The following is a 14,855-nucleotide window of genomic DNA, read 5'->3' on the forward strand; positions in this document are numbered from 1 at the left end:
ATCATCTCCCGGGTTGGCCACAAACCGGCTAAGTTTGCACACAGCAAACGAGATATCAGGCCTCGTAGCGCAAGCTAAATACATGAGTGAACCAATGATTTGAGAGTATCTCAATTGATCTCTAGTTGCCTTTTCATTCTTTCGAAGCAAGACACTAGGATCATAAGGTGTGAGAGAAGATTTGCAATCAGCATAGCCAAATCTGTTCAACACCTTCTCAACATAATGAGATTGCACAAGTGTAATCCCATTATTCTCATCTCTCAAAAGCTTGATGTTCAGTATAACATCAGCTTCTCCAAGATCTTTCATCTCGAAACATTGAGATAAGAAGGTTTTTACCTCCTCAATCACTTTGAGACTTGTCCCAAAAATTAGTATGTCATCCACATACAAGCATAGGACAACTCCCTCACCCCCACCATGGCGGTAGTAGACACATTTGTCGGCTTCATTAACAACAAAGCCCACAGATGTCAAAGTTCTTTCAAACTTCTCATGCCATTGTTTGGGTGCTTGTTTAAGACCATACAAAGATTTCTTTAATTTACACACCTTTCTTTCTTGACCTTGTAGTACAAAACCATCAGGCTGTTCCATGTAAATTTCCTCGTCCAACTCTCCATTTAGGAAAGCCGTCTTAACGTCCATTTGATGAACGAGAAGACCATGTGAGGCAGCCAATGACAGTAGTACTCGAATTGTGGTCAATCTCGCTACAGGTGAGTAGGTATCGAAGAAATCTTCGCCTTCCTTTTGGGTATAGCCTTTGGCTACAAGCCGAGCTTTGTACTTCTCAATAGTACCATCAGCTCGAAGCTTCTTCTTAAATACCCATTTACATCCTACAGGTTTGCACCCATAAGGACGCTCAGATAACTCCCACGTTCCATTAGCCAAGATGGAATCCATCTCGCTTTGAACCGCTTCCTTCCAGTAGTCTGCATCAGGAGATGCGAGAGCTTCTGAAATGGTAGTGGGAGTATCATCCACAAGATATACAATGAAATCATTACCAAAAGACTTTGCAGTCCTTTGTCTCTTACTCCTTGTGGGAGCTTCATTGTCATCTTCGTCAGAATCTGAACTTTCATCATCAGATTCCTCATCAGACTCCATAGGAGTTTCATGTATTGGATCAGATTCCCAACTAGACATGCCATGCATATCTCTCATAGGGAATATATCCTCAAAGAATGTAGCATCTCTTGATTCAAAGATGGTGCCAACATTCATGTCGTCCACTCCAGATTTCACCACAAGAAATCTATAAGCAATGCTGTGGGCAGCATAGCCAAGAAAGACACAATCCACGGTTTTTGGTCCAAGCTTTCGCTTTTTGGTGATTGGCAAATTCACTTTTGCCAAACAGCCCCAAGTTCGTAGGTAGGAGAGTGTTGGTCTTTTCTTTTCCCACTCCTCATAAGGGGTAATCTCTTTATTCTTGGTTGGAACACGGTTTAGGACATGACACGAAGTCAATATAGCCTCCCCCCACCATTCCTTGGATAAACCCAAAACATCTAACATGGCGTTAACCAAATCTGTTAGAGTACGGTTTTTCCTTTCCGCAATCCCATTGGATTGTGGGGAATTGGGAGGCGTCCTCTCATGGATTATACCATGTTCCGCATGAATAAATTGAACTCATTAGAAAAGTACTCTCCACCACGATCGGACCGAACCCTTTTTATCTTTCTTTCAAGTTGATTCTCAACTTCAGCCTTATAGATTTTAAAGAAATCAAGAGCCTCATCTTTAGTTTTCAGTAGATACACATAACAGTATCTAGTGGAATCATCAATCAAAGTCATGAAATATTTCTTTCCACCTCTTGTCAACTCACCATTCATCTCACATAGATCTGAATGTATGAGCTCTAGTGGTGCCAAGTTTCTTTCCTTCGCAGGCTTGTGAGGCTTGCGAGGCTGCTTTGCTTGCACACAAGCATGGCACTTAGAGCCTTTGACAAAGGTGAATTTCGGAATTAAACTCATATCAGCAAGCCGCGTCATACAACCGAAATTAACATGACAAAGTCGTGAATGCCAAACATTAGTTTCATTAACACTAGTGCTTACATGGTTCACAACATTATCGCAGAAGTCTTCTAGAGAGAAGCGAAACATTCCCTCACATTCATATCCCTTTCCAACAAAAGTTCCATACTTGGACAGTACAACTTTATTGGATTCAAACACCAACTTAAACCCATCTTTCATAAGACGGGAGCCGCTAACGAGATTCTTCTTGATAGAAGGGACATGCAGCACGTTCCTCAGTTGCACGATCTTTCCCGAAGTAAACTTCAGATCTACCGTGCCAACACCACGAACAGTAGCATGTAACCCATTCCCCATCATTACTGAGGAACCTCGGGCCTGATAAGAGGTAAACATGGAGATGTCAGCACATACATGAACATTGGCACCTGTATCAACCCACCATTCCGTGGGCTGAAACACCGAAAGAACAGTAGGTAACATATTACCATACCCTGTAGTTCCTTCCTCTGTGTTGCCAATGACCATGCTGACAGAATTTGAGTTCCAGCCTGACATTTCTTTCCTTTGCGTTGTGGACAGCGATTAGCCCAATGGCCTGTATCGCCACACACCCAGCAAGGATCTTTCTTCTCCGTTTTCCCCTTCTTCTTGAAGTTGGTAGTCTGGGAGACTCCCTTGTTCTTTCCTTTGGACTTGTGGGCATTTTTCTGCACCATATTGGCAGCAGAACGTCCATCGGTTCCTCCAGTGTGTTTGTCTTTTGCCCTCGCCTTCTCTTCAACATCCAGAGAGCCCATGATATTCTCAACAGAAAACTCATGCCTCTGATGTTTCAGGGAAGTGGCAAAGTTCCTCCATGAAGGAGGAAGCTTAGCGACAATGCATGCCGCGACAAACTTGTCCGGCAGCACACACTTGAGGAGCTCGAGTTCCTTTGCCATGATCTGTATCTCATGAGCCTGTTCTACTACAGATCGGTTCTCAACCATTCTGTAGTCATTGAACTGCTCCATAGCATACAGTTCACCTCCGGCATCGGCAACACCAAACTTAGCGTCCAGTGCATCCCACAGTTCCTTCCCATTTCGTATGTGCAGATAAGCATCAACCAACTTGTCTCCAAGCACACTTAGAACGGCACCCACAAAGATTACGGTGGCATCCCCGAACGCTTTATCCTCTTCAGGAGTAAGCGGACCTCTAGGAGTACCTTCCGCAACCCGGTGCACGCCCATAGAAGTGAGCCACAAGAGGGTCTTACTCTGCCATCTCTTGAAATGAGAACCCGTAAACGGGCTCGGTTTGAGCGCAGCAGAAAAACCAGACGGTGAAAATTGCCTAAGCACATAAGGTTTTTGGATTGTTGGATTATTAGGCAATTTCCGTGTGAGTTTAATTACCGAAAGCAACATTACAGATGCACAAGCATACTTAACCATACACATCAGACTAAACACATGCATCAGATCTGAACATGGAATAAGTAGCAGTGCAAGGTAGGAGAGGGAAATCACGTACATCGCGACCGGGACGGTCGCACCAGCAGTAGCACCACCACCACCATGGGAGTTGTTGATGTCGCCCATGGTGTAGTCGTAGTCGTTGATGAAGCAGACGGACCGGCGAAGATGAACACGAACAGCAGCGAGCAGTCGCGCCGAGACGCTCCCCAAAAACCTTATCGCCCGTCTCCCGGTGCAGGATCTCAACGGACGGAGTTTCGGAGGCCTGCTCTCCCGGACGGCTGTGCACGCAGTCGCCGGGATGGGGAAGACTAGAGAGTAGCACAGCAAAAGAAACTTCACGAGAGAGAGAGAGATCTAAGAGCACTGTTTCCAGATCTGATCGTCTCCTTGTATAGCCTGGGAGGAAGCCGACCCGACCGCGTTGACACGCGTAGGAAGCCAGGGACACGCGGCGAGCATGCACATGCAGACCGACACGTACCCAACACAGTTGGTGCACCAAGCAAAAATTTAGGCTTCCTTGAGTGTGTCTCGAACTCGAACTCGAGTCACGAAACGCGACGTGCGTGCGTGCGTGCCGTGCCGTGCCGTGCCGGGCCGAGGAGGAGGAGTGCGCGAGGGCTCTTTCTATTCTCACTCACTTGGAATGACTAGAACAGCAGCCCTTATATACCACTCCAACTCACTCCCAACTAGCAATGTGGGACTAAACTTTGTCCCCTAAGGCTGTCCCAAGCTGCCAACGTGATGGGCCTTGAGATTTCAGAAATTGTAGACCACATGGGCTGCCTTATTGGGCTGCAGCCCATCTACATTCAACAGTTCATACTACAGACGCAATTTTATAACGATCATGCATGTCCATACTCCAGTACCCGTGTCTGGGTGCTATGAAAATGCATGGTTGCGTCTCATGAAAAACAGAATACGGAAATGACGTGGATCTGAATAATCGGCAGAGATACAAATAAACCATATATGTAGTGCTGTTTCAAAAAAAAAACGACATATGTAGTGCCACATGGATCGGTTTGCTTGAGCATGTTTTTGAGACCTAAGAGCATCATCTAGGAGGCTTCCAAAAAAAAGGACAGCGCCAACAGCAGGGGGCACTAGTTAAAAAACATCACAACATTTTGAAACCAATGCATCAACAAATAACGGTATGCAACAAATCCCCATTTGTCGCAGTAAATCCCATCGGCTGTGGCAAAAACCCTGAGAAAAAAATCAAAATATTTTTTTGTTTGTTTGTTTGTTTGTTTGTTTGTTTCTTTGGGTTCAGAGTTGGTGCTTTTTGTTTCCTCTCAGACTAATCAAGCGTCAAGGTACTATTAATAAATGCATTTTTTCAAGATGTAGACTAAAAGAGAACGGAGGAGGTATGCAGCACTAGAAAACTACATAAAAACTAACCACATACCGTTCATGGCTGACCTGGCTTCGTCGATGACAACGAATTGGGCTTGCTGAAGCCTCGTTCGCGCTAGATCTGGCAACCATGGACTCATTTCTCCTAGTTTATAATCTACCTCCACCTCGTGGGGGAATAACAAGTATAGGGAACTCTTTTATCATATTTCAATAATCTTAAATCCCAGTATTTTCAATACACAAGGACAAATGAGTCGGTATGTCCATCTACCACCTCATACTTCTCTTTGTATGCTAGCATCACACCTAATATATCCCGGAATTTCCTCACACTGCCACATAGGGTGCCGCCGTGTAAATCCCCGGCCACCCTAGAAAACATGGCCCACCGCCACGGCGGAGAACGCCAACTGCGATGATGAGGGCATAGGAAGATCTCCTGACTGTAAGGTCATAAAAAATTATCAAGATGGAAGTTATCCTATAGATGTTGTATCCATGCCTCATCGAAATGTGAATTATAGTATTTTTTTTTCTTGTGGGAATGGAAATGAAAAACATGAGATGCTTTTTTTCTAGAAATATGGACTAATGGAAGTTTAGCCCCTAATGAAGCGCTTTATGAGGCCTCTTATAATTTGATTGATTTGTTTCTTCCTTTTCTACACGCCAATGAAGAGAGAACTAGTTTTGAAAAAAAAACAGGTTTACTCCATCTTTTTTTACTTTTCAAAAAAGATTAACTCATCAGAAATCTAAGAAAAACATCCGGGTAATCTAGACTGATAGACACGATAGGAAAGATCTCGCACTCAGGGTGGAAAAATCATGTTTTGCATTTAATCTCTAACTCCTAATAGTGACATTTTCTGTTGGAACCTTCAATTTTAAAAGTCTGCTTGAGGTGCTCTAAATCTTATACTCCATCAGTCCCAATGGTGGTAGCATACATGTTTTCCGAGATTTAAGTTTGACCAACCAAACATTGATTATATGTTATGCATGTTATGTAATTAAATTCGTATTTTCATAAATAGTTTAATGGTAGTAATTTTTAATAATCGACAAATGTTAAACTGATCAATTTAGTGATCAAAGAAACAAGGGCTGCCACCCCATTGGGACGGGGGAAGTACTTGTTCAAGTGAGCTTTGCTATAACTTATACTACTATCATGATAGGATGATCTGGCACGGCCGCACTGTTTATTTATATCTCCTGCAGAGTCCCTTCTTCTTTATAAGGGTGTCTCAACTTTGTTAAAATTTAGATGTATCTAAACTCATTTTAGTATGTAGATACATCCAAATTTATCCAAAGTTATAATTTTTTATAGACGGAGACAGTACTATATCATGGTAGTATAGCTCAGTGGCCGAGTTCAAATCCCATGGGTATGAATATGAATATCCAACAGTTTCTTGTTCTTCTCTAAAAATAAGCCAAGGTTCCTTCCCTTTGGTCTCGTTATTTTTTTAATATGTTAGTCAAAATTTCCCGAGTCCTTTTCCAATTTCCCCGTCCTTTCCAACCAAGTCACATCTAAGCTTCCAATTTGAAATCTATAAGTAGCTGGCACGCAGGTGTAGCACCATCTCAACAGCTCAAGAGTCAGCACAAGACATCACCCATCGATCATCAACGCACCTGCTTGGCAAGCCAGCCGAATCCTCCATCCCAATGGAGCTTCCTCAGTGGGCGTCCTTCCTCGCCGTCGTGCTAGCCACGGTGATCTTTCTCAAGGCCGTCCTCCGCCGTCGCAGCAGCCTCAAGTACAACCTCCCGCCGGGTCCCAAGGCGTGGCCGATCATCGGCAACCTCAACCTCATCGGCGCGCTCCCGCACCGCTCCATCCACGCGCTCTCCAAGCAGTACGGCCCGCTCATGCAGCTCCAGTTCGGCTCCTTCCCTTGCGTCGTCGGCTCCTCCGTCGAGATGGCCAAGTTCTTCCTCAAGACCCACGACGTGGTATTCACCGACCGCCCCAAGTTCGCCGCCGGCAAGCACACCACCTACAACTACAGCGACATCACCTGGTCCCCCTACGGCGCCTACTGGCGCCAGGCCCGCAAGATGTGCCTCACCGAGCTCTTCAGCGCCAGGCGCCTCCAGTCCTACGAGTACATCCGCAGCGAGGAGGTGCTCGCCCTCCTCCGCGACCTGCATCGCGGCGCCACCGCTGCCGGCGCCGGCCGCACCCTGGTGATCAAGGACTACCTGTCGACCGTGAGCCTCAACGTGATCACGCGCATGGTCATGGGCAAGAAGTACCTCGAGAAGGAGGTGAGGGACGAGAGCGGCTCGGTGATCACCACGCCCGACGAGTTCAAGTGGATGATCGACGAGCTCTTCCTCCTCAACGGCGTGCTCAACATCGGCGACTCCATCCCGTGCCTCGACTGGATGGACTTGCAGGGTTACATTAAGAGGATGAAGAAGCTCAGCAAGATGTTCGACCGCTTCCTGGAGCATGTCGTGGACGAGCACAGCGAGCAGCGCCGCCGGGACGGTGAGAGCTTCTTGGCCAAGGACATGGTGGACGTGCTGCTGCAGTTCGCCAGCAACCCCGATCTTGAGGTCAAGCTCAACAGGGAGGGCGTCAAAGCTTTCACTCAGGTCAGTGCTTTCCTTCCCTAACAATGAACTAAAAGTTGCAGTAGTTGGCCAGAGTGAAAACAAAATCAGTAGTACTACGCATCATCGTTCAAAGCAGAAAAAGGAACAAGAATATTTGGATTGTGCCTGATTTATAGATGTCTTGTCACTCTTAGTACATCGTTTGCTATGGGTGTCAGCCTCCAATAATTTCAGTGAGAACCGCTTCCACTTATCTGAACACTCAAATCTGGGAAAAATCTAACGGGCTTGTTGCTGATAGGTACGCCCCACCGAGTGCAGTGATAGGTACTAAATATGTGAAGAAGTTCCACCAAAAAAACTGTACCAAAATGATTTAATTTCGGAAGCAAGTGCGTGCAACACACTAAAGTTCAGTTGTAGACAGTAGACATGTGGCCCTGTGCACGCAGTTAATTACGTAATCACAACGGTTACATCAGCTGCTAAATGTTTGCTCAGTTTAAGATCACGAGGATGCAACATTCTCATATTAACCCTTGCACGTGCAGGATCTCATTGCTGGCGGCACAGAAAGCTCAGCGGTGACGGTGGAATGGGCTCTCTCGGAGCTCCTGAAGAAGCCCGAGGTGTTCGCCAAGGCGACCGAGGAGCTGGACCGCGTCGTCGGTCGAGGCCGTTGGGTCACCGAGAAGGACATGCCGAGCCTCCCCTACATGGACGCCATCGTGAAGGAGACGATGCGGCTACACCCGGTGGCACCGATGCTGGTGCCCCGCCTCTCCCGCGAGGACACCTCCATCGGTGGCTACGACATCCCTGCCGGCACGAGGGTGCTCGTCAGCGTGTGGACCATCGGGCGTGACCCAGAGCTGTGGGACGCGCCGGAGGAGTTCATGCCGGAGCGGTTCCTCGGCAGCAGGCTCGACGTCAAGGGGCAGGACTATGAGCTGCTGCCGTTCGGGTCGGGACGCAGGATGTGCCCCGGGTATAGTCTGGGACTTAAAGTGATTCAGGTGAGCTTGGCAAACCTGCTGCACGGTTTCGAGTGGAAGCTCCCACATGGCGTGGAGCTGAACATGGAGGAGATCTTCGGTCTGTCCACTCCGCGCAAGTTCCCGCTTGAGGCTGTTGTAGAGCCCAAGCTCCCAGCTCACCTCTACGAATGAACACGGTTGCATACGTGTGACTCAAGTACTTATTAGTTCGTTATTAATACTTTTTTTTTGCACTTTTTTCTTGTATTATTCCGGTCATGTGTTATGTTGTTCATGTGTAGCGTAGAGTCAAGTGGAATAAACGGAAAATTGTACTACACTGTAGCTCTATAGTAGATTGTGCTAATTCAGGATCATTTTGTATTATCATCTCCCTCAGTTTTCGTAGAGGTTAGGCACGTATCCAAAGCAGCATCTATATAAATAAAATAGCACGTTACTATTATTGGCATTCTAGACCGCAACCCCGGATCTACGATTCTAAACTTAGGCGAAAGATGCGAATGATAAAGTAACCACCTTAGATAAATGGAATGGTTGAAGTGGCCTCAACGTGCTAAGGTTAAACATGTATAAGAAGATGGTACCGATACTAAATATTTCGATCTTGCTGAAGACGGTAACAATGGTGTACAGATCGAATTGACGGAATATTGCCCACTTCGGTGAAAATCCATCTAAATTCTAAAGGCATCTTTATAGTCTTGTAGATAGATATCCGAAGATGATCGCAAAGGTTGTTCCATGATGTCAAATTTTTGGAAACCAAGACCCGACAAAAAGCTATATTTAGCCAATTTTAATCCATGAATGAAACCATCCAGGTGCCTTCTACACTTGCTATATTAAAAAGATATGTATTTTGCTGGCTGACTGTCGTGTTCGCAAGCCAAATATTATCTTACCTTTTTTCCAAGAGAATCCCCACATGGATCGAATTTTCATTATCAGTGATAACGAAAACACATCGTCAGCCGTTTTTTGTCGGTTATATTTACATCAAAACCACCAAGCTACCCAACTACAGCACAAGGTCAGGAACCACCTCGCGCACGCTCTCAGAAGGAACAAGTTTTTCCAGCACCAACATACTACAAGATTTTTGTATCAAAAGCATGACAACAACACCGGGAGCAGGGTCTTTGTTCAGGCATCAGGTGTCCATATCATCAGCACCATCTTGTGCATCACTCCATATTTTCACCAGCTTGATTTGTCAAACGATGAGCATCAGCAACCATTGTACCTCCTTCAACACCAACTCCAGCACCCATGACCAGATTGAGGAGAGCGTCCGCACCTTGCTGGAGTTGTGCAGCGTCAGCATCTGAATGAAGACATGCCCAATATTTTATAAAGGCAGCAGCAAGACAAATTAGATCAACAAGATTTTTTTTTAAATTTCGCTCAAAACAAGAGCTGTTACGCGTTTTCTAAATCGCCCAACAAATGGCTGCCATGCCGGCGATCTGGACGTTGCGACTCGCACGAGAGAACTGTGGCATCCACCAGAAGAACTGAGCAAACGATCCAGGACGGGTGGGAGCACCCACAGCCATCCCCACCAAGCTCCAGACATACTTAGTTGCAGGGCAAGAAAAGAAAAGATGCAAAATGGTTTCATGTGTGGAGCAAAATTGGCAAAGAGGATCCCCCGTCCAATTCCTTTTCAACAGGTTATCTTTTGTGGCTATAGCATTGTGCCAAATCAACAATAGCCACACTTTGATTTTCAAGGAAATTTTGCTTTTCCACAAATATTTGAAAGATCTGTCCAACCCATTTCTACACAGCTATTTGTACAGGCTCTTTACTGAACTGGCCATTCTTAGTCCGTTTCCATTTTGGTTTGTCCACCTCATCAGATAGTGTCCCATGGTTCAAATATTATCTTACTATCTCACTCGAAACCCATCTTTGATGTTGAACGTCCCAAAATGCAAGAAGTCTCATTTAAACTCATAATACCAACTTAGAAAATAAGAAGACAAACACCTAGTTTCCACTCAATATGACGGAGAGTGTTTGAACCTTGATACTTACTAGTTCGTTATTAATACTTTTGTTTTTGCACTTTTTGTTGTATTATTCTGGTCATCATGTTGTTCACGTGTAGCGTAGCTAGAGTCAAGTGGAATAAACGGAAAATCGTATACTCTGTAGCTTGCCACATCCTTATGTTCTCTTTCTCTTTTTTAGTTACACTGTGATCTTTGATATATGATTGGCACAAGCTAACAGAGATCAGTATTGATGGGGGAGAAAGCTTTTTGTATTTGAACATAGTTACTTGGGGTGAAAGAGGGGAGACTTCACTGAGAGTGGTTCAATTGTCCGCCCCTGTTTTCTTTTCCTTGCATGATGGAGATATGTTTCTGACCAAGCCAATGAACCCTCATTTCAATCTTAGTGGTTTTAGAACAATTCATATTTGTATTTTATAGTAACATGTGTCATCTCCAGAGCCAATAACAACACTATTATGTTAATCTGCAAGGCTTCAGTTTTCTATGTACGATATTACACACTTCCTCAGTTCCTGTGTTTATTCTCCATAGAATGTTTTATTTGTTGTTTTGTTCTTTCTGCAGAAAGAACATCTGTTGTCAAAGCTCTGAATCAGTGAATTCAGAGAACATGTTACATTAATGCAAGGTCAGATCTTTTTTTCCACTATTTGATCATTGTGGTGCATTACAGTTTTGCTATAAAGTTTTTTTTTTAATTGCATCTTTGCTACTAAATTGGCCTATGTTGGATGCTGGCGTAATTAATTGTAGCATATTTTTTTGATGAATTTACCTTTATTATTACCCTTAGTGATCAAAAGGCATCAATTTCTTCATTTCAGGTTTGGGTTGCACTGGATATTATTGTTCTACTACTGGATTATTCTGTGTAATACGAGGTGCTGGTCATGTTAAGTGCCATGACCCAAGAGTTGTGAACTGACTTTTTTCCCATAAAAAAATGAATATATATTTTCTCTCTAACAGAAAATACACTCTCTTTATTCATAGTTAGTGGGGAACATATACTCTTCGAATTACAACAAGAATGTGTTTAGATGACATAAAGGACGCATCTGAATTTCATTTATGACATCAGGAGTATCATATTTTGGAGGTGTACTTTAGCTAGCCTTTTATTCTTCACCTTGCAGTTAATGCAACATTTGAAAATGCATCAGCTAAACATAAACTGGAGGAATACAATAATTTAGGTGTTCAGTTGCATATGGATTCTAATTTCCGGTTTGTAACATGTTTGGAACTTTAGTTTACTAGCTGTAAGAACTTGAATCACACAACATAATAGTTTTAAGAACTTCACTATTTCTCCATGCTTTTGTCAGAATTAAATTCCAAAACAACTACTTTTAAAAGCGTTCCTCGAAATATGGTTGGTTAGCTGTACGTACTACACACAATATTGCTTGCTCGCTGAAGTATGAACTCTATCCAGGAAAGCCAGTTATGACATACTTTTTCAATTAAGATTTTTTTCTAGGATTTTCTGCTATCCAACCAAACTTGCTGCGCCAGGTACCAGTAATTTTTTTTAGATAAGGGAGCATAGCCCCAGCCCTGCATCAATAGATGCACACAACTTTGCTTTATTAAACCAAAGTATAAGTTCACACAGGTACCATTATTACAATCAAGGATAAGCTAAGGTTGATACATGAATCAACCATTAGAAGCTGCGACACATAGAAAGGCTATCCATTTGCTATTCTATTAAGATGCCGCCATCCAGTACCCTGGAAAAAGAAGTCTTGAGCGCAACCACCAGCATCCGGTTGCATCCAGTAACCATATCCTCCCGCTACTCCGGTGGGAGAAGGAAAACCCATTGTTGAATCCAATGAGCAGCGCGCGCAAATTAGTTCCAGTTTGTTTGTTAAATATAATATCATTCCTAGCTCTCCAAATAGACCAACAAAGTGCAGAAACGCCAATACGAATCTTCTCTTTATCGTTCTTTCGCACACCATTAAGCCATTTACCAAACATATTAGTAATATTAGGTGGTGGAGGAATGTTACAAGGAATATAAACCATACGACATATAATTTTTGCAAATGGGCAGCCAATGAACAAATGATTAACGGTTTCAGTAGAATCACAAAAACAACATTTTTGACATCCATTCCACTTTGGTTTAGCTAAGTTATCCTTAATAAGGAGCACCTTATTACTAAGGAACCACATAAATATCTTAATTTTCAAACGGATCTATAATTTCTACAGATATTTACGAAGAAAAATAGTATGTCCATTCGTCAAATCAAGATACATAGACTTGACTGAAAATAAACCCGAATCCGTGAATTTCCAAACAAACATATCAAGTTCGGTGGACAAATGGATTGTCATTAGCCGCTGACAGATATTCAACCATTGCAACCATTTGTTGGCATTCAGACCTCTTCTAAAAGAGATATTCAAAGGCACAGTAGCAAATACCGTTGATACTAGAATTTTTTTATGTTGAACAATATTATACAATGTCAGTACTATTGAGACAAAGGCACATCCCCCATCCAAACTTCTTCTCAGAACCTTACACTCATCCAATTACCAACTTTGAAAAAACCCCGCTTGAAAAATTCATTCTTAACAAGCATAAGACCTTTTCAGAAGGGTGATTCATTAGGTTTAACTTCCACTTGTCCCAGGGTTTTATTTTTGAGGTATTTATTGCGTAACAATTGTTGCCACATTCCCTCCTCCGAAAGGAGTTTAAACAGCCATTTACTAAGTAAACATTTATTATTTAACTCAAGTACCTCAATTCCTAATCCACCTTGATCCTTGGGTCTGCATAAAATATTCCATTTTGAAAGTCTATATTTCTTCTTATTTTCATCAGATTGCTAGAAAAAATTGAGCGATAATAATCTAACCTCTTTCTTACCCCAATTAGGATTTCCAAAAAGGAGAGCATAAACATAGGCAAACTTGTAGGAACAAAATTGATCAGGACAAGTCTATCACCATAAGAAAGCATTTTGCTACGCCAACAACCTAGCTTAGAAGCAAAACGATTCTTAACAGGGTTTCATTCTGCATTTCGGAGTATCCTATAATGTATAGGAATACCCAAGTATTAAAAGACAATGATCCAAATTCACACCCAAAAATATTTCTATATTGATGCTCCATATCTTTGGCCTTACCAAAACAGTAAATTTCAGTCTTATGGAAATTATTTTTTAGTCCCGATAGCTGTTCAAAATGGATAGGATGAGTTTCATATTAATACCTAAGTTAGCAGTATCATGTTTCATAAATAAAATCGTATCATTCGCATATTAAAGTATAGAAATTCCCCCGTCAATTAAATGTGGTATCAAACTCCCAATTTTTCCATCCTCTTTGGCACGAGCAATAGGAATAGCTAACATATCGGCGACAATATAAAAAAGGATCGGGGACAAAGGATCTTCCTACCGCAAGCCTTTCCTAGTTTGGAAATTATGACCGGTCTCATCATTTACCCTAATTCCCACACTCCCGCCTTGTACATAATGTTTTATTATGTCGCACCAAATTGGGTCAAAACCCTTCACGCGAAGAACTTGTTGCAAAAAAGGGCATTTCACCTTCTCATATGCCTTTTCAAAGTCAATTTGAAAATTACCCCATCAAGTTTTTTCCTATGCATTTCGTGTATCGTCTCATGAAGGACTACCACCCCTTCTAATCCTACAGATAAACTAAACATATACATAAATCATTATCTTTCTATCGAAATCGACGCAAAATGACCATTCTAAACACACATTGACACTTCAGTTTATAGCTAGAAAAGGAATAACAACAACAGGAGTATTTAGGCTATCCCATTTCTATTTTGAACATAACAAACCAGTGTACTGCAGATGCAGCTTTTTCTCTGCAGACAATTTCAAAAAAAGTTCTTATGCTACCAAAATTTCAAGTACGCTTGGGCTAACATCTTCTATATTTTATCTCATTAGCGCTAAATTCCAACCTAAAGGGTTACCCAATTCACCGATAGCATATTCAAGTAACTAAGCCAGTTGTAGCGAGAGTGTCATCTTATTTAGTTAATGGAAGAAAGAAAAGAAGAAAATCGCAGGTATCTAGCCACACCCGCATATAAAAAACAAGAAAATTAAAATTTAATGAATTAGATGGGAAGAAACTTACCTCCACCTGCACTTGGACATAAGTGACGCACGCTGTTGTCGCCTTCGTTTGCATGGAGGCAATCGCAGCCATCGGCCAACGGCGCAACCCTCGATTTCCTCTAACCCCCACGATAGCATGGCCGATAGTGGAAGGGAGCCAACGGAGGCGGAAATGGGTTGTATCAAACAAAGACGGGACCTCTCTTTCGCGCCTTCGGTGGAAGGGGGTTTTGAGAACACACATGAGAAACAAGCGAGTTAACATATTAGGATG

The 14,855-nt window shown here is 43.0% G+C and overlaps 1 protein-coding gene across 1 annotated transcript; it reads left to right on the forward strand.

Annotated features, from left to right (window-relative positions):
* Nucleotides 1–6,443: 6,443 nt before the first annotated feature.
* On the forward strand, nt 6,444–8,792 carry LOC127301410 (trimethyltridecatetraene synthase). The gene is made up of 2 exons (XM_051331640.2): nt 6,444–7,462; nt 7,975–8,792. The coding sequence occupies exons 1-2, from the start codon at nt 6,527–6,529 to the stop codon at nt 8,590–8,592; spliced, it is 1,554 nt and encodes a 517-aa protein (XP_051187600.1). The 5' UTR covers nt 6,444–6,526; the 3' UTR covers nt 8,593–8,792.
* Nucleotides 8,793–14,855: the final 6,063 nt, after the last annotated feature.

The sequence above is a fragment of the Lolium perenne genome, chromosome 5 (assembly GCF_019359855.2).
Source record: "Lolium perenne isolate Kyuss_39 chromosome 5, Kyuss_2.0, whole genome shotgun sequence".
Classification (NCBI taxonomy): Eukaryota; Viridiplantae; Streptophyta; class Magnoliopsida; order Poales; family Poaceae; genus Lolium; species Lolium perenne.

What these genes read in the sequence shown, in the direction of transcription:
- LOC127301410 (XM_051331640.2), top strand. Translation starts at nt 6,527, where the DNA reads ATGGAGCTTCCTCAGTGGGCGTCCTTCCTCGCCGTCGTGCTAGCCACG. An exon ending in GCGTCAAAGCTTTCACTCAG is followed by an intron (nt 7,463 to 7,974) that starts GTCAGTGCTTTC and finishes TTGCACGTGCAG; the next exon opens with GATCTCATTGCTGGCGGCAC.